Genomic DNA, 26,637 nt, shown 5'->3' with positions numbered 1-26,637 from the left:
TACATTACTAGTCAGGGGTTATAAGTAGTTTAACGACAATGATAATGATACTAGTGATGATGATAATAATGATAATGATCTAGTTTTTCTCAATGAGATTGTGTGTGTGTGTGTCCTTACTCACTTATACTTTTAAGCTTTTCTTACAAAATAAAGTAATTTCAAAAGGCTTTCTGTGCTTTGATTTTCACTTTGTAAACCATTTCCTTAATCCTTCTCTCTTTCTGCCATCTTTCTCTTAAAGGTCCCATATTGTAGAAAAGTGAGATTCCCATGTCTGTTGATTATAAAGGAGGTCGAGGTGTAAAATAAATACTGTATCATTAGCAGCATCATTACGCTCAATCTGAGAAATACGGAAAAATGAAAAACCGCACTCGTATTCCATGTATTAAAAAAACTGCCTTCAAACGAGCTGCCGGGACGAGTGTAATTTTGTGATGTCACAGTTATACAGTCACTGCCCTCGGCCATCCCCCCTAGCACGCCAGCTGCGTATATATCATTGCACAACCTTCCCAAGGATAGTAATGTTTGGCTCATTTCAGCGCTGAGTGAACATCGTAATTTGCATTTACTGGTGAGTTTAACAAGTTACAGTAGCAGGCTACAAGGTTGAGGTTGGCCTGGCCGTGCGTCACTCAGACAACAGACAGCCAATCAGAGGAGAGGCTCAGGGACCGACACAAAACGCCCTGTTCTTGCTTGAGCTTCAGAGAGAAGTGGGAGAGAGGAGTTGTAAAACTACAGTATATTGAGATGGTTTTTGGTTCTTAAAACCACAAATATGTCTCATTACAGATATCAAAACTTCAAACAAAACTACAGCAAAGTGTAAAATATGGGACCTTTAACTGCTGGTGTCATTTGCTTCCTTTAATGCAGTAATATTTAAACTTAGGACTAACTGCTCTCGAATCATCAGCTCTCACCTAGACTCTTCTCCTTTACCACTCATATTGATCACATCACTCCTCCATCTGGTCTTCCCCAGTCTTCCTGGACCTCCAGCTTTCTTGCTCCCCGACCGCACCACTCTGTGTTACTGGGGCTCGGAAACTGGCAGGCCAGAAACTGGGTCGGAAAACACGGACTGGATCCAAAGCTTAAGTAGAAACAGGGATGAAGACGATTGTGTAAAACCATTGCTGCACAGCAGGAAAACATATCTCAGCTATACGGCTAAGGAGAGAAAGTGTGTGTGTGTGTGTGTGTGTGTTTTTCTTGTGTGTCCATACTTATGAGGACCAGAGAGCAGGACGATGAGGGAAAATCATGCAAAGCGAGGACACCTTTTCTTCGAGGGGGAAAGTTTGGGATTTAGGATTTAGATAAACAGTGGAGGGATTTTAGATATCATCATGGGGTCAGTGGCTGAATGTGGTCAATGCAGGTCCTCACAAGTATGGTAATACAAACATGCTCTCATGCATGTTTTGCACAGCTATAAATGCTTTTATTTGTGCATTATGCACCGTGTATGTGTTCACTCCCATCCACCGTGAGCCAATAAAAGCTAGAACAGAAAACCTAGGCGTCTCCCCACTCCTTAATGATCCCACTAATGAACAACTCCCATACAGACATTAGGCCCACTGTAAAGATGACTGACTGTGAGAGAAAGCTAGTGGGTGGGGGTCAGCGTCTCTATGATATGTTATGATTACTGCAATGGGACTTTATGCAATTAAAATGATGAGGTATTTTCCTATTGTGCCGAAAAGATTTAGGGCGCCCATTTGTCTCCACTTTGCTGCAGTGTTTTGAAGAGCCGGGGGTTGGGGAGAGGAGTCACGAGGATTTTTCGGGGGGGGATGGAGGAGGAGTAGATGAAGGAGGAATGAGGAGGGTTAAGTCACATTTGGAGGCCAGAGATGGAGCAGAATTCCATGAGCAACATCTGGAATTCCAACTGCATCATGTGGGCCAGACAAACAGCAGGACATGGCAATGAGCGTGTGGGGGATGGGAGTCGGTTTGGATCTGTTTAATTGGCTTTTCAACTATATATCGAGGGTCCCAATAAAAAGGATGCGTAAAGAAAGAGCCGTGAGTTTTTCTCTGTCCTCGGCAGCTTTCAGTGCGCGTCTGTGTGTGCACGATGTTTTTCCTCGCTCCACTCGTTTCTGTGACCTGCACACAAGTCAGAAATTTAGCTGTGGGTCACAACTTGATGTTTTCTGTCTCCCACAGCTGATTCTGCAGAGTGAAAAAAAAAAAGAAAAAGAAAGAAAAAAAAGAATCGCCTCAGCATAATTCCTCCCCACAGTCCTCTCTTCTCTCTTCTCTGTGTGTAACTGGAGAGCTTTTCTTCACTGTCTGCGAAATGACTCACTTCTTTTTTTTTTTCTTTTTTTTTTCACAAAGTCCAACAAAGGACTACACCACCATGTTCCAGCCTCTTCCAGCCATCTCCACTCCTCTGGCTCTCACATTTCACCCAGATAAATGAAATGGTCATTTTCTAGTCCTGATTTCCAGTGCTACTTTTGTGTATCCTCTTGTTTACAAAGGCTGGGATACAAACATACACTCACATCAGCTATTCTCAACATTTTATCTCTCTAAGTTAAATTCTAGTCACCAAACATCATTAGCTAGCTCCTTTTATGTTTCTTGTCTTTTCTCTGTGCTGGACACTTCCTGTGCCTGTTTCAGTTGGTATGTGTGTAGCCTGCAGGCTGATGAATGGAAACTTCCCAATAGGGGAAGTCCTGCTCTTGGCTATTGTGTCTCGTAATGGCCAAAACGAATATAATACAGTAATTGCAGGACCAACCTCAGAGAGAAGACCGAGTAACCTTCCCATAAAAAAAAAAAGAAAAAAAGGGAAAGAAAAAGAGAATGATGAACAGTTGGTGTTGCGCTCTGCCTGGTAACAAGGATGTGGGATGGTGGAAAGCTGCATTTCTTAGGGGGAACTGGTGAGCGGCTATATAGGTTACACATGGTTTTCATTTGCATCAGTTAAAGCTCTGCCACATCCTGCACCGAGCACTGATACAACAAACAGGAGCAGAGGGTTTTGCCATCGTCCGTGTTCTCTTACTCTCACACAACTTAAAAAGACATGCAGAGGTTAAGGATGTGCGGGGCCGGAGCTCGCTGCGGTGTTCAGCTCCTCCGCCGAGGAGAGGAGGTGATGTCATTGCCTTTTGTTTGTTTGTGGCTAAAATGTTTCCAGGACAAACGTGAGGGACTGGAATGAAATCATCTGGCAAAAAAAGGATTGACATTTATTAATGTAGCACCACCACCAGGCCATATTTTCAACTTATAAATAAGCATGTCTGCTGACTTATCACTTCTTAAAGGGCTTAACCATCAATTTAATATTACATGTGAGAGACAGATTTAAAAAAAGAACATTCACAGTTGATGCAGCACAAGCCAAGATATTTACAAACTGGATCCACTTCCCATAATGCAATTTGCTTTAGTCTTTTAGTTAAACCTACCTATGCCTGGTAAACGGAAGTGTCTTTCAAACCAACCCCCTTGGACTGTAACGCGGGCTTTCTGTATAAAGTTTTGTAGTCTCCTTCCCGAGCTGGAACGACGCCTCTCCGGGCTGCATGTAGGTGAACATACACAGCAGTCAGTCACAGACGGCGGTTTCACATTCACATTTGTTAATTTTCGAACCCACCTCCCAACAGGACTTGAAGCAACCGATCGAGTTGTTTGATGAGCAGGTCCAAACAACGCTTCGTTGGGATTTGGATGGTGTGTGTGACGGCTCCTCTGCGACCTATACATTCAGTGAAAACTTGTATAAACTGGGGATCAATTTAAAAACTGATATGCAGAAACAATACAGCAGGGACAGCAAACAGAGTGACTGACTGGATGTGATGTGTCACAGCAGGAAAAGCACAAGAGTAGCCTGTTAATCATCGGTCCATTCAATGCAAGTATGCCAGTAAACCAGCATGTGCAGTACCAGGACGCTGAAACCGGCTGATAAATGAAAACACAGCCATTGTTAAAGTTATTAGTAACTGTGCTTCCTGCTGACATGTTTAATGCTGTGAAAATGTCTATCAGGCCTCAGTCGGGGTTTGCTCTCTATTCATGCTCAGTTTTAAGACTTGTTGACCTTTAAACAAAGTCCTACACCCTCTGGGAGGGTGCAACAGTATTTCTGAGCTGTTGCAACCTCTCTCTCTCTCTCTCTCTCTCTCTCTCTCACACAGTTTATTTGTGGTATACACAGCCAGTGGAAGCAGGGGGATCAATAACTAATACTTTTTCCGTTATGTCTGCATCTTATTATTCCATTTAGCTACACATGGAGATATGCATGGAAAATACCCCCCCCCCCATTAGTTAAACATATTTTTCGAGCACCCCAGATGTCCCAATCTGTTTTCTCCGTTTCATCATGTTTTTCATCTCGTCTGCTTTGTGATCTTTGTTTTCTTAGCCATGCAGTCTTGTCTGTCTCTGCCCCCGCCGAGCTGAATCTGCTTAAAGCTATCAGTTTAAAGCTGCATGCCTGTTTTTGAAACGCTCAACACAATGCCTGCTCTTTGAATTGGGTGTGGTGCAGTGGGAGCAGTCTCGTCTCTTTTAAATGTCTGGGAGGGGTATTGTGTGGGTGAAAAAAAATTCAGGTGCAGGGAAGTTGAACAATCAACATTTCAACCTCCTTAGCTCGTTTTTTCTTTTTTTTTTAAAACCCTCAAAAGTCTCCTAAGCCCTGCAGGAAAACACTTCCATCATAGTAGATGCTGATTCAGGTTCTACAAGCCCAGCTACCCTCGTCCTGACCCAGCCATATCCGCAAGGAAACCCCCCTGCTCTGCTCCAGGCCCAGACAGGCTAGTGGGCACATTTCATCAGCCATCTAAATATATGTACAGTCACTGTCTGAACTCTTGAGACCACAAGAGAGAAGCTGCAAGAGCCCAAAAATCCTTATTCTTCCTCCTCACCCTCCCCACATCTCCTGCAGCTTGTTAATGAAGTATCATACAACCTCATGCATGGTTTTTCTCTTTCTCTCACCGCCTCTTCCATCGCAACAGGCCACATCTGGTTTCCATAAGCACATACATGTCATCACAAGGGGGGGGGGGGGGCTGAGAGAGGAGGGGGAAGGGTGTGTATATATCAAGGGAAGTTTAAGGAGTGCTAAGACTGACTGTCAAGATATCGTTGTCTTTCATCATCTCTTCAAACTCTTCTCACATGTTTTCCTGACACAGCCCAGCTTCCCTTCACTGAAGAATAAAAGGAAATCCATGAGAGCGAGTATGCATGTGTGTATGAGAGAGAGAGAGAGGGGGAAACCATGGGTAAATGGGATACAGACAGAGCAAGAAAAACTCCAAGTCAGAGGAGAAGAAGAGGAAAGTCAGTGAGACACAGAGATCAGAAAGGCCACATCAGAGGTTGTCTTTGAAAGTGGAGCTTCGAGGGCCTTTATGGTGAGTTCCTAAGCTGTGGACACAAAGACCTATGTGGTTACACAGAGGAGGGGAGGTGGAGGCGAGGGGGGGGTGCTGCTTACAAAGCAAAAACATTTGGTTTTTACTGCCCACTCCTCAGCATAAGAGGGTCCTTGCTCAGCTGACTGGTTGGTCATGGAGGCCGACACCACGGACCTGAGCTCTGCACCAGACACAGGTGGTCCCGCAGCTGTCACCGGTGGTTCAGTCAAAGACCCACAACTGTAGAAACATTGTTTTGAGTCATCTCTACATCTGTGCACACGGTGCTTTCCAGCTGTTTCACTTCAGATTTGCTGGGCTCACAGATCTTTTCCAAGTGTGGCATTTGACAGAGCTGGGTATGTTCAGGACTGCCTTCCCTGGTCACGAGCTGAACTCAGAGAACTCAGGTCATCCCGGGGGTAAAGCTGCAGTAAGCAGTTCAGATGTTGATGGCCCAAAATAGAAGAAAGATAACTGTTAGAATTTTTAGGACTTCAGCCGGTTAGCAGGAAAATACTTGTAGTAAATCTTCATTCCAGTCCTTAAAATGGTGACATCAGTGGGGTGGTTGGTCTGTCAAGCTCTTTGGACTGAAACCAGATATTTCCTTATCCTTATCTAGACTTCTTCTGAAGGGAGGTTGGCCACTGGTCGAGCAGCTGCAACATCATATCTCAAAAACAAACAAGTGGATTTTCATAAATAAATAAATTCTTATGTTTCTTGGGATCTCTGACCTTTCCTCTAACATTACCCTTAAAGGGTCTAAGTTTTCTCTGCAGCCGAACATGGTTTCTTGCTGGGAGCGGGTGGTGATTGTTGCTTGACGTTGTTTGTAATACAAGAGGTTATAAAGACGTAGCCGCGCTACGTCTTCAGGGCAGCTTGGAGGCTACGGCGAATCGCTATCGGAAAGTGGCGAGACGCACAGGGCTAGCTGGTTAGCATGCTAACTTCAGTAGAAGAAAAGACACACAAGAGTTAACATTGATGTTGCTTTCCACCATTGGAGACAGCTGTTGGTTGAGTCAAGGGATGAAGTTCGATCCTGAACTTGCAATGTTTCTTCTAGACTGGTGAGTAAACAGCTGTTAATGATAATGCTGGATATGTAGCAACAGTAAAACTTGCAAATAGCTGCACTAATTAATATTCCTTTATTAACCATGGATCAAATTACTATGTGTAATGTGAATGTGGTGTTATTACAAGTGACAAATCCAAAGAGAAATATAGTCACAAGCAGAAATGTACAGGTTCACATTTGCGCTTATTTCTGGAATTGAAACAGTAATTTGTTATTCTATTTAATACTGGAAAAAAGTAAAAGTACTACTGTCACACACGACCAGTCAACACTTGTCTCCATATTGTTCATCATGACAAAACTAACCTCTCGATTGTGTGCAATTCATCAGCAATATGAAAGGCAAATGACAATATAGCAGTTTTCAAAGATTAGGTTGTGACAATACAAAACCTACTTTCAAAATAAAAGCCCCATAATGCAATAGAGGACACAATTTCCCTTTTTTCCTTAACCCCTAACTCTCCATCTACCACATTTTGTGAAGATTCACTGATTTATGGAACAATTTGCACCAGGCTCATGCACGTTAGGAACTAGCGCTGCCCCCTATTAAGTGATGTCTATATAGTTTTACACACGTGGTTCAACATTGATAGGAAACATATCATGCAGGTTTTGTAATGATTGGACAAACAGTTTCTGGTTTACAGTTTGATTTGTGTTATGCCACGCCCTTCTTTTTTTGCATTCGTAGAGTCCCCTAGGCGTAGATTTGAATGAAACCTTAAGATTATGTTTCTAGTATTTATAGTGGACACATCTCAACAGTTGTTGACTTTGGTCTGTTTATGTTTTGAGCCACGCACTTTTAAAGTTCAAATCTTGAAAAAACAAATAAGATATCAACAAGCACTATACAAGTTTGAATCAGCTTAATCCAGTAATGATCTACAGATAATTTGGTAGCAGTTGATCCAAGGTTTAGGAGGAGATGTCAAAATGGTGGAAAATCCATCATGGCAGACTTTTAGATTTCAGGAGGCTTTTTAGAAGAGAACATTGAGCTGAGACAAAGTTCAAGTCAGTCGGACTTTTGGTGTGTCATTTTTGGGCCTTAATTAATTATCACCATCTCAACGATCGGGCTCATGTTTCTTTGGGGGGGGGGGGGGAATGGAGTCCAAATATCTACCAAGATTTATGATGATTGGACAAATAGTTAATGAGTTATGGCCAGTTTCCTGCTAAGCCCAGTCCCTGTTAAAGGTCATTGGAAAAAATCTTGAAAACTAACGATATCATCAATCTTTCTGCAACTTTTAATAAGCTTGGCCCGATGATGACAAGAAGAAAATTTGATAGCAATGGGACCTTGGGTTTAGAACAAAAAATTCTAAATAGCGAAAGATCCAACATGGCAGACTTTTATGGTCCAAGGGACTTTTTTTTGTAGAGGACACAGAGCTGGATCTGTGTGTCAAATTTGATGTCAATCGAACAAACGGAGATAAGGGCGAGCCACAATTGGGCTCATTTCTTGGGAAGCACTTGCACATAATTTCCAGTTATATGGCCAAGTTTTTGCTCATTCCAGCTCATCCGCAATTTCAGCCAATTTAATAATAATAATAATAATCCGACACAAAAACAATAGGGTTCTGCCTATAAACCGGGCCAAACACTGAGGGGTTCTGCCCTTTCTGGGTTGGAAACCTAATCACCTCACTCTGCAGTTACCCTCAGTTCTACAGAACGTTTTAGCATCTTTCAACTTACTGTTTTGGTTCACTCCTACTGCTCTAATCAACATAATTTCCTGTTGAAGCAAACAGCTATTTTCAGCAAAAACCTACCTAGCCAGGATTAAAAGTTAGCAACTAGCTTTTTGAACATTTTGAACATATTTTCCTCAGAAGCTGTTGAAGATTATTAAATGCACATTCATCTAATCTCGCATTCAAGAGAGACATTTTAACATTTTAAGTTTTTAAAAAGTATGCTGTTTTTACACACATCATTTCAGGTATGGTTGGGTGTAATGTGTAAAGTTGCACTGGGCCTTTAAACCTTTGGTATCTAATGACATTTTCTTTAAGAAAACTGATCGGCTCAAAATCATAGGCTTTTTTGATGAGAGTCAGTATCTTGCCTTCCCTCCTTTTACTTTAACACACCATCCTAAATTGTTAACAGGAGCAATCCTTTCTAACTTTGTATTTGGCAAAAATATCACTATGCCCTCAAGTTCAACTTATCTTCAAAACCGCCAGCTGCCTGGTACAAACCAACTCACAGATGCTCTGACACACATGCACGCTCACATACATGCTTATCTCGTTGAAAAACTATCTTCAGCATGACAGATAAAGTCATTAGAGGTGGAGGACAAAGTCTTTTTCATGTGCTCTCATTCCAACTCGGCTGCCCCACTTAGAAATGTGTTCTTGTGCTGCCAGAAAGATGCCAGGGGTAAGGATTCACTGGTCCTCGCAGAGTCCAGACACACTGAGTTGCATCAGGGCAGAAAAATGTTATGCTCAGCGACCATAGGGCTGTAATTACATAGGAGCACTGCTGAGCTCTGCAGGATGAACGTCAAGACTTGAAGAGATGGAACAAGGCAACACAAGTGGGAAGAGGGCAAATGCATGATTAACAACAGACTAAAAGAAGGAATGGGTGGGCAACGCAGAGAGAGATGGTAAAGAGGGTAAACACTCCCAACTCCCAGGAAACCACAAAGTTAACTGTTAAGTGAAAGAAAATGCCGTTGTCATTACTTTGACAGGGCACCGAGCGAAAGGGGCATCTGCCAAAATAGAGACTAATGAAGTTTCTGGCATGTTGTATGTGTAAAATATTCTGTCATTTTCTGAGTTTAACTTGGACTGCATGAAATCAAATGTCATGACTGAGCTGAGCCACAATGTGGTGTGACTGACACCTTGTGGAGTCTAAGTGCAACCACTGATTTAACTTACAGAATGTGTACTTAGCTGGAACTAAGCTATTCCCAGCATCTGTTTATGCAAAGAGTTTACACGTTTTGAACCGTCATCACCGAGAGCAATGGAAAAAAAAAATTTAAGTACGAACTCCATCAGCAGGGAGAATGGAAAAAGAAACATCGCAATAATTTCAAACTTCAATTTTTTATTATTTGTACATTCACCACTGATAGGCGTACTCAAAGAAGAAATAAAAATTAAAAAAAAAAACAAAAACAAACCTTTGTACTAAATGATAAAATAACGATTAAAAAACAATATTAAAACCATTGGTGAGAAAACTCATAATGCAACCTCCCCTCTTGGGCCTGTATCGACACTACAGGGTAAGAGAATTGGAGGAAGAGGAGGAAAGGAGGGAGGAAGAAGAAAATCAATTATAAGGACATAATCATAACTTGTGTCAGGTGCGACAGACATATATTCTCTCCCGCAGAGACATCTCTTGAACTAAACAGAGGGAGAGACAAACACTGCATTGCCTTAGTAGTTATTCCACATCTGTCCAAAAATACCCCAGAGCTGCCTCATTTAAAGACATGATTTTGATTACTCTTATATGTCTGTACAAAATGCCAAACACACTTATTCCAATATTTTCAGATTTATGCCAGCCTCTGCACAAAGGGCCGAGTTTTCTCTCTGGGCAGGACCGGCAAGGAGAACCTTGGACTACATGCAGCAACAAAAAGGAATCCTCATCCAAACTGCGGAGCTGTTAAACACTGAGGCGATGGCAATTGATTGCAAATCATAATTGGCACCTACACTTTAGGGCAAGTGGGGAACATTGGGGGAATTAATCAAAATTTTACCCAGTGTGCCATACTGCTATGCCGTCAAAGCAAAAACCAAAGATAAAGAGAGGCAAATGTATAAAGAAAAATATATCGAACCTCGACAGGAACAAGACGTACAGCACTCTGGGAAACAACACTGCAAAAAAATCATGGTCCCCTTTAAGCATGACTGTGTGTAGGTGTAGATGTGCTTTAAAAAAGGTGACAATTTGAGAGATGGTGACGACATCAGTTGGTCCTCTGTTGGGTCTTAGTTGTAACAAAGTACATGTAGTGAAAGGCAAATGGAAGAGGGTGGTCTCTAGGACAGTTCCGTCAGTTGATTTGCCATTAACGTCGCCTTTCTCGCGGGTCGCTGCGGCTGCGTGAGCGTCGCCCCCCTCCTGCCCCGCTGCCCCCCGGCCTACGGTAGCCATCCCTGCGTTTGTCATTTTCCCTCTCCCTTTCCCTCTCCCTGTCTCTGTCTCTACCTCGGTCTCTGTCTCTATCCCTCTCTCTGTCTCTGTCCTTGTCCTTCTCACCCTCACTCCGGTCTCCTGTTGTGCCACCTCCAGCTTTCATCCTCTCCTTGCGCTCCTCTTCCCTTTTTTTCTCCTCCTCCTCCTCTTGCTCCTTCCTCCGTTTCTCACGCTCCTTCATCCGCTCTGCTCTGGCAGCTTCTCGCTGAACAAACTAAAATGAAGAAGATGCACAGAGTAAGACTTGAATTCTTTACTTGAATTAGAAATATAGGTCATGTACTTTAGTTACGCATTAAAAGCAGCAAGCAAACAGTATAACCCACTCTGTGTCTCACCTGTTCCTCTGTAAGTGGAAGCCAGTATATGCAAGGAGCTGCTTTAGTTTTGCGGAACAGGTCATCAAGCAGCTTTGCAGGTGGATCCTCGGCTGCTTTGTCTGCCGGGGGAAAACAGACAAAATATAAAACACAAGTCTATTTTAATTCTAATGTAAATACCAGTCTAATCACATGTCGGCATGTCTTACCCTTCTTTTCAGTCTTCTTCTCCTTGCTCTTTCCCCTCTCCTTACGCCGCCTCTCTCGAGAGCGCGACCTCCGAGGACCTCCCTCTTTCTCTTCTCCAGGTTTCCCAAACTCTCTGACCTTGTCACGATCCCACTCCCGCTCAGCTCGAGCCCTCTCCCGACGCTCCATTTCACGCTCACGCTCAGCCCACTGGTCTCGCTCCGGGAGGAGAGAGGGAAGGCCTGGTGTTCGACCACGGCCGGAGCCAGGACCCTGCTCCTCAGCTCCGGGTCTGTCAGCTGCACCCAAGCCTTTGTGGAAGTCCAGCTACAAAGCAGAGGTATTGTGAGGCTACAGATATTCTCATGCTCCAGATGACTGAGCATTGTGGACACAAGAGACAAACACAGACAGATAACAATAAGGCCTTACCTCATCTTGCTGGCAGAAGTCCACGCTAAGGACTTTTGGGTTGCTCTGAGGCCATTTCACTCCATGAAGAGCTTCCCGTGTGGCAACGGCCTCCTCTGAGCAGGAGTACTAAACACAGAGAGAAGACGATAGCTCCATGAAACAGAGGAAAAACATTCCACAGGCCAGAAGAACTGGTTCAGAGCTACAGTCCTCTATCAAAGAAAACACACGCTGGTAGTAACTTACAGTGACGTAGCAGTGAGACTTGATTTTGTCAATCCAGAAGCCCTCCTCCACCAGGGATCCAGTTCGGCTGAGAAGCTCCTTAAGCTGCCCCAAAGTGAACGGCCTCACCTAAACAAAATGTTACAGAGCAGTTACACAACAAATAACAGCGTGAGCAGAAATACCAAGCATATATACACAATGCATATTTGAATATATGCTGTATATTACCCAAATCAAAGACTACAAATATAAACAACTTCTATGTATATTTCTTAAGGAAGTGACTGAGGTGGTAGCTGATGACGACACAGTGAGGTCCTAAGACCCAATAGGTGACTCAAGAGATACCATAAAGCATTGTGGTGGTACAGCGACGCCCCGGCATATATTCTCCAATCATATTCCCCAGACATAAAAAGGAGCATGTTTGTTTGGTACAAGACCCAACAAAAATCACATCGTCCTCATTTTAAATCTTTTTCCCGTGAAAATGAAATGCAAAAACGACCGTTGCTGAACTGAAATCGCAATATAATTTTTTTGGGGATATCGTGCAGTCTTTCAACATATACAATACCATAAACAGTATTATCTGTGTAGTCACAGCCTGACCCATGTCTAGTGCGGACACTGTTATTAGCAAAGTTCAATGCACGTAACATTCAGGTAGCAGCTTTTTACTTTTAGCCGGCGTTGTTACTTTTACCATTTCGAATGACAACGGCAGGTCATATGATCCCATGATTAATTTGATACTGGATAAATGTTATCAAACCCCAGTCCTGTTTAGGAAAGCAGCAGTTAAGTGTCATCTCACCAGGTTGCAGACGTGAACAATGTTGGAGACTTTGCCACGAGGCGGTGAAGGCTGCCGTGCCGTGCGAACAGGGTCATCGATTGTGATAGAAACACCTGTTTTCTGTTGGCTGATGGAGCGTCGAATGAAGGTGTCGCTGGGGGTCACTAAGATACATATAGTGGAAAAAGTCAACATTACAGTCCTCATAATGTAAAGACACCACCACTTTCATTTGTGTTATTGATCAACTTTTGGAAATAATAAACAAAACAAAAAACAAATCAAGTCCTATCTGTACTAGGTTATATTGTGATGATTTTTATTACCAGTGTTGATTTCTACATCATGGCTGGTATGTGATGGTGATTGGGTTTCCACTGCTCCAGGAAAAGAGGTTTCCATTTTCTCTTCATTCGTGCTTTCTCCGTCTCCTCGTAGATCTTCCTCCTCCAGCTCCTCATGTCTGCTCCTCTTCGCCTCTTTCTGTCCATTCTCCTGGCTCTCCGGGTGCACCACCTGCAATAGAAGAAAAGGATCAATATAAGCAACTCTCAATAAAAAGTTAACATACGCCTTTCCTGAAGAGCACTTCATATTTCAAAATAAAGACAGTTCCTAATCTGTCGCTTAAAAAGGAAGTTGTCGACAGACCTGTGTGACAGTGCGACGGATCTGAAGGTCCTGGTCGGAGCGCTCCCTCTCTTCATCCTCAATCCCAGAGAGGACAGCTTCCTCCGGGTGCAGATCCACTATTGCCTCCTGGCCAAGAGACGGCCGGATGTCTGGGATCAGAGACTGAGCACAAAGCACACGGATGAAGCACGTGGCCTGCTACACTCAACACAGAGGACACAGGCTGTGCAACATGAAATCAGTCCGACTATACTGCAAGTACCTTGAGAGAGTCTGTGGTGATGCTGATGGAAGGTTTCTTGGCAGTGACAGCTGTGCTGGATCCCCACCTCCTCTTGCGACCGGCCGCAGCCCCAGACTCCTGCTCACTCTCTGCACTGACCGGGGACAATTTGTTGCCTAGAAAGACAAGGAGGAAAAATACAAGAAAAAATATTAATTACCAGGCACATGGTATATCCAGTATAAGCATACTATTTTCAAAAAGTCAAGTTTGAAAAAAATGTTCTGAACAAATTCCAACTGTCACGTAATAATTTTTTAACCAATTTAGCTGCAACAAAAGGCACAAAACCAAAACTACTGATCAGTTACACATGCTGGTAAAGAAGAGGGCAAGTTGGTGGAGTGTACTCACTGCTAAGAGAGATCTTACGAGCTGCGAAGGCCTTCGGTGTCTGAAACACAAGACAAAAACAACCCAAGATACATGGGAGAGGTGAGAGCCAGACACCGACAGCAGGAGTAGAGACAAATGGTCATGGACAGGTTGGAGGAAAGGTGGAACAATAACAGGAAGGGGGACAAGTAGGGACTGAGAGTGAATGATAGAAACTGCTGTGCAGAGTCTTTTTCTAATTCAGGTCTACTGATGGCACCAGATTGTACTGTTGAGTGTTTAAGTTAATCGTGTGCCATTCAAAATAATTTGATGATCTACATGTATACATTCCTGAATATAACTTGCTTTAAAAAGAGTAAACTGTAGTCGCAGTCTCTATCAATCAAACAATTATCTGGTGGAAATACTGCAGTTTAAATCCCAAAGCTAAAATGTTATTTTAAAACGCTGTGTGTGAATAGACACATTAAATCCAATAATAATAATGTGTTCACTGAAATAGAAGTAATAGTAAACCGCAGTAACCAGTATGATAAACATCTCCAAAAAAAAAGTTGCTTCTCCCAGCAAAGACTACAGAGAGTACGAATGGAAACTAAGCATTTTCAAAATAACTGTATGAAATTTTAACATTGGGTAAACATCTATTTATTCCCTGGTACCACTGACACCTGATCCTTACTGGTTTGGATATGGCCCAATCACGACTGCATGTACTGTATCTAGGCAACAAGGGTCCAATCAAAGGTGGCTGAGATGTTTGGATGGAAATCTGAAAGCTGGTTGGCTGGCAGGATGGGTTCAATAGTTCGTTTGGGTGGGGGCTTGGACGTGCTTTTGGCCAAAGCAGTCATCCTCAGGTGTTTTGGCATTAGTCCTTTTAAAGATGTAGAAGCAGAAGCCGACCAGATGACGAGAGGTGTCAATAGTCACTGTGCACACAAGTCCAGAAGTCTGATCTTAATGTTCAGTTGTATTGGCAATGGCTGCTGTAGAAAGGGGGCTAAATGGTAAGTCCTTCTTCAGTTCACATAAAAACTGTCAAGCCCATTGTGTTCAGATAAAAGATTTGGCCTCTTTGAAAACTCATGTCATATCCAAGACGGGCATTTGCTGGAGAAATCTGAATCCCATTCCAAGAGATCAACAAAATCCAAAATGTCCGTTGTATGCATGTTACAGTTCCCCAACCACGTTAAATGAAATGTCCATTTTGTCCCAAATTTCCTTGCAGGTGGCTTAAAAATGTCTCCCGGTGAATCAATCTGAAAACTACTCAGTTGTATCACAGCAGCCTTGACTTGATGTGAGCACACTTGCTTGGCTGTCTCTTCTCCAGTTTGACTTTAAGGTTGCGAGGTCACATAGCGGATAAAAGATTAAGAGGGATGGGCCTCATTGACTAGCCAACCCCTTCTTTGAATCTTCTGGTCTGATCAATAGCTCTTGCCAGCCATATCCATGAAAATGAGGCAGCCTTTGTTGCCAGCAGTGTCCCTCTGCAGTGCAGCCGCGGGGGCTTAGCTGTGGTCAGCTCTGGATTCTTGGGGACAGTGGAACAGGTGCAGCAGTAGCAGTAGTAGTAGTAGAAGTAGAAGTGGTAGTAGTTCAGAGGTAGTATGCAGGTAACCAATAGGGGCAATGGAAGAGGCATGAGCACCTTTATAACAAAGCAATCATTTGGGGTTTAAACATCAGCCACAGTGAGAAAATGCCCTTGCTGTTTCTGCCTATGACAGTGGCAACAAAGGTTTCACAAACAGCCAACTTAAAAAATGTAACTTCCTAAACACATTCTAACACTTGTGAAAAGGGCTCATTAAGCCATCTAATTGAAATATATCTAATTGTAAAGCAAAGATTTCCAACAAAGAATATAGACATAATCAAATGACCAATAGAGTATTGTATTCAAGTTAATAAAAATATATGTGCCAATCAAAAGAGATGCAGCTATATAGGCTCAAATGGGTCCATCCATCCAAGTCCTCTGACAGCTTTGAGGACCAAGATGATTCATGATTGTTCAGATGCCTTACCTCCTCGCTGGTCTCTGGAAGCTTCTCTGGCTCTGCCATAGCAGTTTCTTTCTCCTGCCTGTGTAGTGTGAAAAATACATATCAGCAGGAAAAGAGGTAATCGTTACAGCGGAGAACAGAGGAAAAATATAATTTACTATTTACTTATTTAATTTACCTAAAAATTCTTTCAGAATTTCAAAGAACAACGAAACAGATAATAAACTTTTAACATGTCAATACCACTTGAAATAAAACTTAAAATCAGATTTAGGGAAAATTATGAAAGCAGCAATAACAACTCTTAAAATATGGATATGTAATCCAAATATTTTGGTATGTGTTGGTAATTTGTCAGCAATTACATGAAGTACACATAATTTGTAGTCAAATTGAAATAAATGCACAGCACTATGTTCATTTGAGCAGCATTTTACATTTATGTAAGAAGTCATGCAGCCCTGAATACAGATAGTAACTTCCTTATAAAAGACAAGGCAGAGAAATAACGTATTAAAAATCTCAGCAGTTGAAACCACTCCACTGAAACACAAACAGCAGCCAGGTAAACGGTAAAACAACTGCGCCTTTAACGCATCACGCGGCCGAACACAGTCACCGTCATTTCTCAAATGCGTTTCTCTTAATTTTTCACAGAGCTGAGGAGAGGAGAGGAGAGGAGAGGAGGAGAGGAGTCCGGGAATATACAGCCGCCGCAGTTCTCCTTCAACACCGTACCTAACGCTCAACAACAGCTACACAATACCTGACAAATGAGCGCGCGCCTCACGTTGTCATGCCATCCTCATGCGCGCGCACACGCAAACACGTCCACTCATTCCACACACAATAATAATAATAATAATAATAATAATAATAAAAAAAAAAAATCAACTTCGGGGGAAACTTCACTGCAAACAGACGAAGTGTGCTCGGTTAAAACGCAGCATAGAGGCTGCGACTGCTGCTAAAACGACTGCGTCGCAACGAGCCACCTTCTCTTCCCTCCCTCCGGTCGTCCTCTCACCAGAGACTACTCTTCTCTGAGCACATTCATGTCCGCACTCCGCTGTCAACCAACAACCTGCGACGGTCAGAGCCTCGCCTGCTGTTTTAACTGAGCCGCTGTATGGAGAAAACCACGGGCCGGCATCGGCAGCTAAAACCATCGACGGAGCACAGCCATGTTGCAACGAGTGAAAAAAAAAGAAGAAGAAGAAGAAGAAAAAAAAAAAAAAAAAAAAAAAAAAAAAAAAAAAAAAAAAAAAGATCATGTATTAAAAGGACCCGCATCTTCTCAGCCACACCGGCTTCAAGGCAGCCTCATCAATCGCCTGATGGGAAATTCAATACCAGCATCTCTTATCATCACATCGCTGTATTGCACACACAAAGATTACTTATGGCGTCGCATCTTATGATCTGATGGCAATGATCAAGCAACATTTCCCAAACAATGACCACAAAATTACCATAACATTCAACACCGTGGAGCGATTTCAGGTGAGCAAGATAAATATAAAAATGACTCTCCTACTAATGAGTTTTTCGTTTTATTATTTATGTAGAAATAAGTCTTCAGTCATAGTTTTTTTTTTTAACAATACTTCTATATATAGCTTTGCTCAGAAAAGTATTTTTTCACCACATTACATCTGTATCCTTTGGGAGCACCAGAGCTGCTCAGTGGCAGTGCGGTCTGGAGACTATTAAAGTGAAGCCATGTAATCAACGCTTATTGATTTTCTGGGGGCTCTGATAAGCCTGATGTTTAGAGTCACTGTCCAGTTGTAAAAGTAATTCTCACAAGCCATAACTTCTGCAGAATAAAGTGGTAATTTTATCTTCCAATGTGGACTTGATTCTGTGTATGTCAACTCTAGAATTGGGAAAACATCCAGCTGAATATTCACATCACTTATTCACACACCCGTCTCTTAACTGTGACACTTAATGGACCTCATCTGTAAAGTTAAGACCTTAACTCACCTGCAAACTAGGCTTCATTACAGTCAAATTATCATTTAGACCAGGCTCATTACAGACTGGTCTTATCTGCTTCTGTAAAGTGCAATTTGCTTATCACTTTTAGACTTATGAGGTCACTCGTGGAAGTGTCTACACTTGCACATCCAGTGAGTGTTTTCATTGACATTGATTTAAACTATTTTTTGTGCTTTCATCAACTTATGTTTATAAGAAAATTGTCAAAGGAGGGCCAGAACATTTCATATTTAGACTACTGCATCTTGAAAAGAAGACTTGGAAGCAAAATGAAAAGTTAAGTTTCCTTCGCTTGAAGGAATCATTAAGAACAACCTTTTCATCTGATCTGTCAGAGTGCCTAGGGTGGGTGTGAAAATACTGTCAACCAAATGACTTTTGGCAAAACTAAACCACCTTTCATAAAACTGTTTCACAAACATGAAGTCATTGAAGCACAATCTCTGCCTGTTAATAACTTTTGTAGTACTGACATGTCATGACTCGCTGTTGAACAGCTGCATAGCAGAGTCTTAACTATCACTACCCACCCTGTTGCAGACTGAAATGCTGTAAGGACACAGACTCATTCACTTGTGTGTGTAATAGGGATGGGCATTTATTTGGTAATTTCAATATTCGAGTACTCTCATTACCTTGTGAACTCGATTACTCGTAAATTTATTTACCGTAAAAAACGAAATACGGGATGTACGTGTCCAACTTTAAACACAAGCGGACGCGGACCTCCCCGACCAAGTCTACAGTTTGGCTGTCGGAGAACAAGATATGCAAGTTTAACTTATCTTGCACTGCACGTTATTGTTATCTATTTTCATTAAAGTATTTCTAGACAGCACTTTTCCTGGTCACGGCTGCCATGGCAAACATAACGCCAACTGAGTTGAACTATTGTAGCCAAAAACAACACGTGCGCAGGTGCACGAGTAGTGAAAAGCTATTCGAATAATGATGTCAACAACGAATACTTGAACCCATCCCTAGTGTGTAACTCTGACACAGACACACACACAATGTATAGGACATGTTTCAGAATACGAGGATTGAAAACCAGACCTTTGTTTGTCCTTTTCCTCCTCTGCTTCGCTGTGCTTTCTTTTTCTTTGTGTCCCCTCTCGGGTTGGAGCTTCAATGAAAGGTGTCTGGGGATTTAAAAGTGCAGGAAATGGAATAAGATGTAAACAATGTCCTGTATGTCAAAGTCACTGATGTAGTTAAGGTAACACCACTAGAGGGAGAATAAAAGTCAGATAAAATCCGTTGTGACATTTGTCTGTTGCATAACTTGATTTAAGGAAAACCTGTTTAAGGAACTGATGTTTTTAGGTAAGATTTGAATTCACATGTTTGTCACAGGTGTTAAAAAAATCTGTAGGTGTGTGACTTTATAAGCAATTGACCTTGGTGTGACTATCTCCATCAGCAGTTGTGTTACTCCTCTCTCCAGACATCTCTCTTTTGCGAGCAGAGGCTTTTGGGATTTCCTTTAAACCCTCAGCCTGAGCGTCTCCTGTCACCCTGTGCTGCGATGAGGGATCTCTTCCAGGTTTCCCGTCCTACAAGAGACAGACAGCAGAGCAACATTTTAATGCACTAAACAAAAAAAAGAAAAACACACAAAACTTGATTTTGATTTTCAAACGATAATACAACCTTAATATAAACAGAGCTATTGAAAACAAATGCTGAAACCACCCGCTTTTCAGTTAAATTTTAAGGGCAGATACGGCATCATCTGACTTATACATGTAACCACGTCTTTGCATTGTGTTTATGGTATTCTACACAAACTCTTCATAGGTGTCTTTACATTAAAGCCAGTGAGTGTTGAGTATGTAACTAAAGACATAGATATAACACATAGGATACTACCCTTGAAACAGCTAGTGCAAAGGTTTAAATGCAGGAGACCTGCAGGGGTCACAACCAATAGCACAGCCCCTGAGCCAGCCCAGCACTAGTCTACAGAATAGGATGCCCCCATACCAAATATCTTCACTACCACACAATGCCAATTAATGTTGCCAATACACCATTTCAGTAACCTCAGATACGCTGAGGTGAAATTATTGCAAATCCCAGCAGAATCGTTGTGCGCACCTTCACCTGTTTTGAGGCCAGGTGCCGGTTGGAACTACATATTGTGGTAAAAAGTGAAACAATATCTATATTGTTCCACTTTTTACCGAAATGACTGCAAATCACATCTTCCCTTAAAATGCACCGTAAACGTCAGTAAACAATAACAGGTATTCTCTCCTTTCCTTGTCGGACAACTACCTGCCAGATCAGAGTTGAATGCTCTGCCGAGAACTTAACACACCACAAAACTACAAATTTGGTGAAAGCCAAGACACAGTCGGCTTCTTTGTAGTCATGTCTGAAAACCAGTCATGCACCAATATTTGTTTCACAGCAAATGAAGGTAGCTGAAAGCAATGGGACAGCGCCTGCTGTGATAATGCCATGTAAGTAACGAATAGATAAATGAGGTGATCGTATGCATAGCACACCACCACGGTAAAATGGGCAATCCATAACAGTTTTATGACCTGTTGCTATGAATAAATAAAGCCACATCCCTGTAACACCTTTAAACTGTCGATTCTTGTTGTATGAAAAACTTGCATGCTGTGCCTACATCATTAAGGCTGCTAATCCAAACTGCATGGAAATTCCGCACACATCCATTTGCTGGAAACTCCAACATGGATCTAGGCAATGTCCTGGGGATTACTTGTCATGCCTTCATTAAGCTCATGTGATCTGAATTCAATTTATTATGCCAGTTTCAAAAACAAACCAGTTTCAAGGTGTGAGCTATGTGCTTTCTATTTGAATTTAATTAAGGCCAATAGTATAGATATGGTCTCACTTTATATGAATACAATTTCTATTTCTGCTTATCAGTGTAAGAAATGTATCTAATATGATTCAATGAAAAAAAACTGTATGTCAAGGACAGTCAGAGGTTCCTTCTTGACAACTTACTTACCTTTCTACCTCTGGAGGTGGAGGAAGTGTCCTCTTGAGAAGACGTGGATGACCTCGAGGACCGAGATGATGATGAGGACCCAGAGTCCGATTCTGAGGAAGAGGAATCATTAGATGATGACCGCTGTCTCGTTTGTTTCACTTCCTTCTTTGCATCTCTTCCCTTCCGCTGTGAGGCATCCACTGGACTCGAAGGGCGCTTGCTTTCATCCACTTCTTTTGCCTTTTTGGTGGATTCCTTGGCAGCCTGTTCAGTCTTCAATGAATCTGCCTGTTCTTTGTCCTCTGATACGAGACTTGTGGCCCTTTCTTTTGTGGAACTCTGGCTCAATGTGGTGCCAGCAGTTGTCTCCTTCTTAGACTGGATCCTAACCGATCCCGGTGGCCCGGCAACAACCTCGTGTTTTGTCTGCTTCTGTGGATCTTCCTGTTCAGCAGAGGGCTTGTGTCCTTCCTGCTGTCGTTCCCCAAAACTGGTGGGGGAGAAGACAGGTGAGGCCCGAGGCTGGGGGGTATCAGAGAAGGTACGGGGCCGCTTGATAACCATGGAAGTGGAGGAAGATTGGGGCTGAATCGGAGAGTCCCTTAAGAACCGGAACTTCTTAAATGAGGACTGTGGCGACAGAGGTGTTGGTGACATCGATGCACCGGACTCTGCTGCTTGGGTTTCACTCCGGGACATTGGAGCATGGACATCTTCCTGCTCTCCTGCATCAGTCGATGATTTTCTAGCTGGTCCTGTGGAGAGGGGGGGAGGAGTGGGCAGGGGGGTGAGACCAATCTCCCGGCCACGTTTGGATGGAGGGAGGTGACTCTCCCTCTCCTTTTCAGCCATCCTAGCTCTCTCTTTCTCCTGTTCCAAGGCCCTATCCTGCTCCTCCTTCTCTTTCTGTATGGCTTTCTCTTTGTCTAATCTTTCGCGTTCGAGAGCCCTTTCCCTCTCTTCTTCCTGAGCTCTCTCTTTCTCCTTTCTCTCCCTTTCGAGTTTCTCCTGCTCTAGAGCTTTCTCCCTCTCTAGCCTTTCTTTCTTCTCTTTTTCAGCTCTTTCCTTCTCCATCCTCTCCTGTTCCAGAGCTGCCTCCCTCGCCGCCTTCTCTTTTTCCTCCCTTTCTCGTTCCAAGGCCTTTTCCTTCTCTATCCTCTCTCGTTCTAATTCTTTCTCCCTTTCAATTCTCTCTTTTTCCTTCCTCTCAAGCTCCAACCTTTCCTGCTCTAGAGCTCTCTCTCTCTCTAACTTTTCCTGCTGTAGAGCCTTTTCTCTTTCTATTCTCTCTCGCTCCAGGGCTTTCTCTCGCTCAATTCTCTCCCGCTCTAAGGCCTTCTCTCTCTCTATCCTCTCTTGCTCCAAGGCTCTCTCCCTCTCTAGTTCCAGGGCTTTCTCTCTCTCTATCCTCTCTTGCTCTAAGGCTCTCTCCCTTTCTAACCTTTCTTGCTCCAAGGCCTTCTCTCTTTCAATCCTCTCCTTCTCCTTTCTCTCAGCCTCCAAAGCTCTCTCTCTCTCTAACCTCTCTTGCTCAAGAACCCTCTCTCTCTCCTCCCTTTCCCTCTCCAAAGCCTTGGCTCTTTCTAGCTCCAGCGCTCTCTCCATTTCTTCTCTCTCTCGTTTCTCCCTCTCCTCTCTTTCTCTCTGTAAACGTTCTTGTTCCAGAGCCCTCTGTCTTTCGATCTCCTTCTGCCTCTCCAGCTCCAGGGCCCTCTCTCGTGCTAAGGCTTGCTCTCGCTCCTCTCTCTCTTTAGCCAAAGCAAGCTCCCTCTCCTTCCTATCTCGCTCTAGAGCAAGCTCCCTCTCCTGCCTCTCTCGCTCTATAGCAAGCTCCCTCTCCTGCCTCTCTCGCTCCAGAGCAAGCTCCCTCTCCTGCCTCTCTTGCTCCAGAGCAAGTTCTCTCTCCCGCTGTAAAGCTTTTTCCCGTTCTTCTCTTTCTAAGGCCTGCTGTCGCTCAATTCGCTCTTTCTCCAAAGCTCTCTGCTTTTCCTCTCTCTCTAGTGCAAGAGCTCTTTCACGCTCTACCTCCATTGCTCGTTCTTGCTCAAGTTTTCTCTGCTTCTCTTGCCTTTCCAGCTCAAACGCCTTTTCTCTTTCCATCTCAGAGTCCCTCTCTCTGTCCCTCTCTTCTGTTGCAGTGGCCTTGAGCACACTCACGGGTACTTGAATATGGGCCAACTGTGCTCCTGTGACACCCTGGTTGGTGCCTGGAATCATGGGAAATGGCACATGGCCTGCAGTGTTGGCTGTGTGAGTGATGGCAGATACCAGACCCTCTGGAGGCCCTCTGCCGGGGAACGATGCAGCTGAAGGCGAACTGCTTTCCTGTCTATCGCCTTCCCCATCGCCGCCGTGCCAACCTGCTCCAGAGAAAGCACCTTCCGACTCCATTTTACGTGCCAGAAGGGTCAGTGGTCCGGGCTTGCGTTCGGCATGTCCACTCCTCTGTGGCTCTGGGCTGCTACTGCGGCTGCCGCTGCTGGAGGAACCAGAGCTGGAGCTACTGGGTGAGCGCCTAGCTGGGGCTACATCTGGACTAGGGGGGCTCTGTTTAGGGGTGTCAGGTAAGGGGAATGACAACTCTGGAGGCGGGGAGGGGGGAGGTGTTGGCTGGCGTAGCTGAGGAGACAAAAGGGAAGGGATGTGTTGCTGCTGGGGTTGACAGGATGCTCCGGACCTCTCTCTGGTCGTGGGTACTCTAGCTGGCTCTCTGAGGCTTCTCCTCCGAGCACCGCTGTCCCAGTCATCATCGTCACCATCCTCCTCTCCATCCTCGCTATCCTCATCGTCGCTGTCAGCTGGAACTTCGCTGGATGCAGAACCCCTCTCAGGAACACGCATGGCCACAGAGCCAGACGCTGGAGGACCAGACATGTGAGCCTCCTGGTTCCTGTTACTCTCTCCCTCATTCCCTCCAGCAAACATTCCCTCTCCACCAGAGGGGCCTGGTGGCTTTTGCTGCTCAGCCAATGCAGGTGTAACATCCTGATGAGAACAGAAAGGAAACTGAGACTTATCTTGTCATAGCACTATGTCAGTTTTCTACCATGTGAATGATCCAACACAATTCTTGAGCAAAGGAGCAACATCTTTTACAGCACAGAGAATCTCAAGATAGAAGGATTAGAAATTGTGATGTGAAAATTGCAATGGATAAAATAAACCATATGAAATCCTACCTGGGCTTGAGGAGGACATGAAGTACTATTGTTAACTTCTGCGTGGTCCTCTTGCTCTGTTATCAAAAATCGAGTAAACAAAATCACAAAAATGTTTTGTATAATGACCAAAGATAAGCACATTAACTTAGTTATATGCAGTAGAGGGTTTAAACAACACCTACCATTTGTTTCATATGCTTCACGAGCCTCTCTCTCCAGACGCTGCCTCAGGAGCTCCTGTTGTTTAGCCAGATACTGCTTGATAAAGCTGTTCTGGCTCATTTCCTCACCAATCTAAAGTCAGAGAGACCATTAAAGATAGGCTGCAAGTCTTGAAGGCCGATTATTCATTCTTTTAGAAGACATTTACGAGAATTGTGTATCATTTACGTATAGGAGGTCATTTTATGTGGCTTCTGCCTTTGAAATGAAAATAAAAGCATCTTGGGAACACTTACCTGAGAGTTTGGCTGCAGTCCAACGTGAGCTGTGGAGGTCCTCTGCAGGTTCTCCAACATAAGAGCCTGTTTTTAAGACAAGAGACTCTATTTATTCAATGTAAATTATAGGTAAGTATCCTTCATAGTTGGCACTGGTGCTTTTGCATGTTAATATCTGGGTCATTTATATCAGCCCAGTTATTGTGTACTGCACTATAATTATTTATATTATGACAACATTCCCATCCTTTGCAAAGTCATGTGAATCTCTGTGGGCTTTGGCATCAGCATTGAAGGGACAAACACCACTCAGCATCACCACCTCTTTGCCTTTAATACAACTTAAAGTAGAGAGCAACCAGTAACTTGTGGAGAAGAGGAGGAGGGTGACATATAACAAATTTCCCTGGTCAGATGCAAAACAATTACATGGTAAAAGCCATAAGTTTCAATCAGACCTTAAAGTGCAAGGCCAGATAGAAAGCAAAACAGATTGAGAATAATGAGAATTGCAAGCAGACCCTACTTGATTCAACTGTGTATAAATTCTACACATTTTGCAGCCATGCAGCATCTGTCCTATTCTGCTGCTTATAGTATTTCACCCTGCACCCCACACACTTGGATATAACCAAAAAAGTAAAGCAAACAACACGTGACTATATTAGGTTAAATCTCCATTTTCATATTGCTAACCCGTTATTTCTATATACAATATCCACTCCTGCCAGAGCTTCCCATTGCCATGAACATTTTTTTCCTTGGACAGTGGTTTGCCTTTGGAGCATGTGGGCCTCAACTGTATACAACTGTGCAACCAGAACTTCCCAATTTTAAGAGGAACCTTGATAGTGCTTAAACTGGGAACAGACGATGTAGAAACAATTCATGTGCCTTTAAATAAATAATTGTTCAGATTTCACAAGTAAAACAGGGGTGACACAGCGCTATATTGGGATAAGAAACGTTTAACGTGGAGAAGCAAAAATAAACACCACTTGCTGCCTCCATGGCGCAATTCAGCGGACAAATGGTAATCAGCCTACCAAGTTAGAAAAGAAAAGAAAAGAATGGCCCAACTTTCATGGCGGAGTAGATAAGGTTGAATACCCGTGGCAGTGTAAACAAACTGGCTCATACAGGACCTACGGCAGCTCGCGGGCATAGTATATATTTTGGAGTAAAACTATTCCTAAATTTGGCTGAACGCAGCAAAATGTGTCGATTAAAATTAATTGCACTATTGTTAATTAGACACTCGATGTTAGCTGTTAAACGCTAGCTAAATAATATGTTTAACGTCAACCTCCCGGCTAAACTCGTGCACGCTAACAGTGCTTGGGACAGACACCGTTAACGAGAACATACACAGCAGCAAGCCAGTCGCTGAGGCCACCGCTCAACTCACAGCGTTAGCCAGGGGAGCTAACGAGCTAACAGGACAACATAACCCTACCACACACTTTGAAATTAGCTACTAAGTTGTCTGAAGTCCCGCTCTTGCTGCGGTTGCCGTATCTCTACACGGCGAACACACTGATCAAACACAGCGTAGAGTAATCAACGCATTTTTCAGCTGACTCGTGGTCATCAACCTCGATAACTCTCCTGCTCAGCAGTAACGATACTCAGTTGTCGGCCCTCAAGAGAGCATCAGCCCGTCTCACCGTTAACGTTAGCTCACACCAACCGTGGTCCCATATTTGAAGCAGAACTCACCCCTTTGAGTCTTTTAATGAGAGCATTCTTCTGTCCACTTTTCGAAAGTCCCCTCTCCTCAAGAGCAGCTTTTAAATCTGCTACTCGAAGAGACTGGAGCGGTCTCCCGTCCAGCGTAACGTCTTCGAGGTCCGCCATTTTCCGTTCCTCTAGTCAGTTCCCAGCGACAGCGAAGAGCAACGCCTTCCCCCACGCCGCGTCATCGTTGACGACTTCCCCCTAATCAAATATCAAATAAATACAAATGTTTCTCTACATTTAAAGCCCAGAATACGTAACATTTACATTGGCTACAATCAAATATATTTGTTTATAAATCATATAAAAATTATAGTTACATTTTTTTTTGTATTTGGTAAACGACGAACTTTGCGCAAAA

General features: G+C 43.4%; 1 protein-coding gene across 1 annotated transcript; it reads right to left on the bottom strand.

The window, feature by feature from the left end:
* Positions 1–9,604: 9,604 nt before the first annotated feature.
* acin1a (apoptotic chromatin condensation inducer 1a) lies at positions 9,605–26,425 on the bottom strand. The gene is made up of 18 exons (XM_023421950.2): positions 26,259–26,425; positions 24,558–24,623; positions 24,282–24,393; positions 24,118–24,173; positions 20,957–23,923; positions 19,362–19,517; positions 19,018–19,103; positions 15,979–16,036; positions 13,955–13,994; positions 13,580–13,716; positions 13,336–13,479; positions 13,011–13,200; positions 12,703–12,848; positions 11,904–12,011; positions 11,676–11,783; positions 11,264–11,570; positions 11,073–11,173; positions 9,605–10,948 (listed from the first exon to the last, which is right to left on the bottom strand). The coding sequence occupies exons 1-18, from the start codon at positions 26,394–26,396 to the stop codon at positions 10,607–10,609; spliced, it is 5,262 nt and encodes a 1,753-aa protein (XP_023277718.1). The 5' UTR covers positions 26,397–26,425; the 3' UTR covers positions 9,605–10,606.
* Between the last annotated feature and the right edge of the window lie 212 nt (positions 26,426–26,637).

Source organism: Seriola lalandi, unplaced genomic scaffold (genome assembly GCF_002814215.2).
Source record: "Seriola lalandi dorsalis isolate HSWRI2012SDOR001 ecotype SW California unplaced genomic scaffold, Sedor1 jcf7180002054677, whole genome shotgun sequence".
Classification (NCBI taxonomy): domain Eukaryota; kingdom Metazoa; phylum Chordata; class Actinopteri; order Carangiformes; family Carangidae; genus Seriola; species Seriola lalandi.
Note: the sequence above shows the minus strand (reverse complement) of the source record. Positions and strands in the feature narration are given on the sequence as shown.

Excerpts from the sequence above, each read along its gene's own strand:
- acin1a (XM_023421950.2), bottom strand. The coding sequence starts at position 26,396 with ATGGCGGACCTCGAAGACGTTACGCTGGACGGGAGACCGCTCCAGTCT. Across the intron at positions 24,624-26,258 it reads TCATTAAAAGACTCAAAGGG|GCTCTTATGTTGGAGAACCT; the intron begins GTGAGTTCTGCT and ends TCTTAAAAACAG. Across the intron at positions 11,174-11,263 it reads GAAGAAGACTGAAAAGAAGG|ACAAAGCAGCCGAGGATCCA; the intron begins GTAAGACATGCC and ends TTCCCCCGGCAG.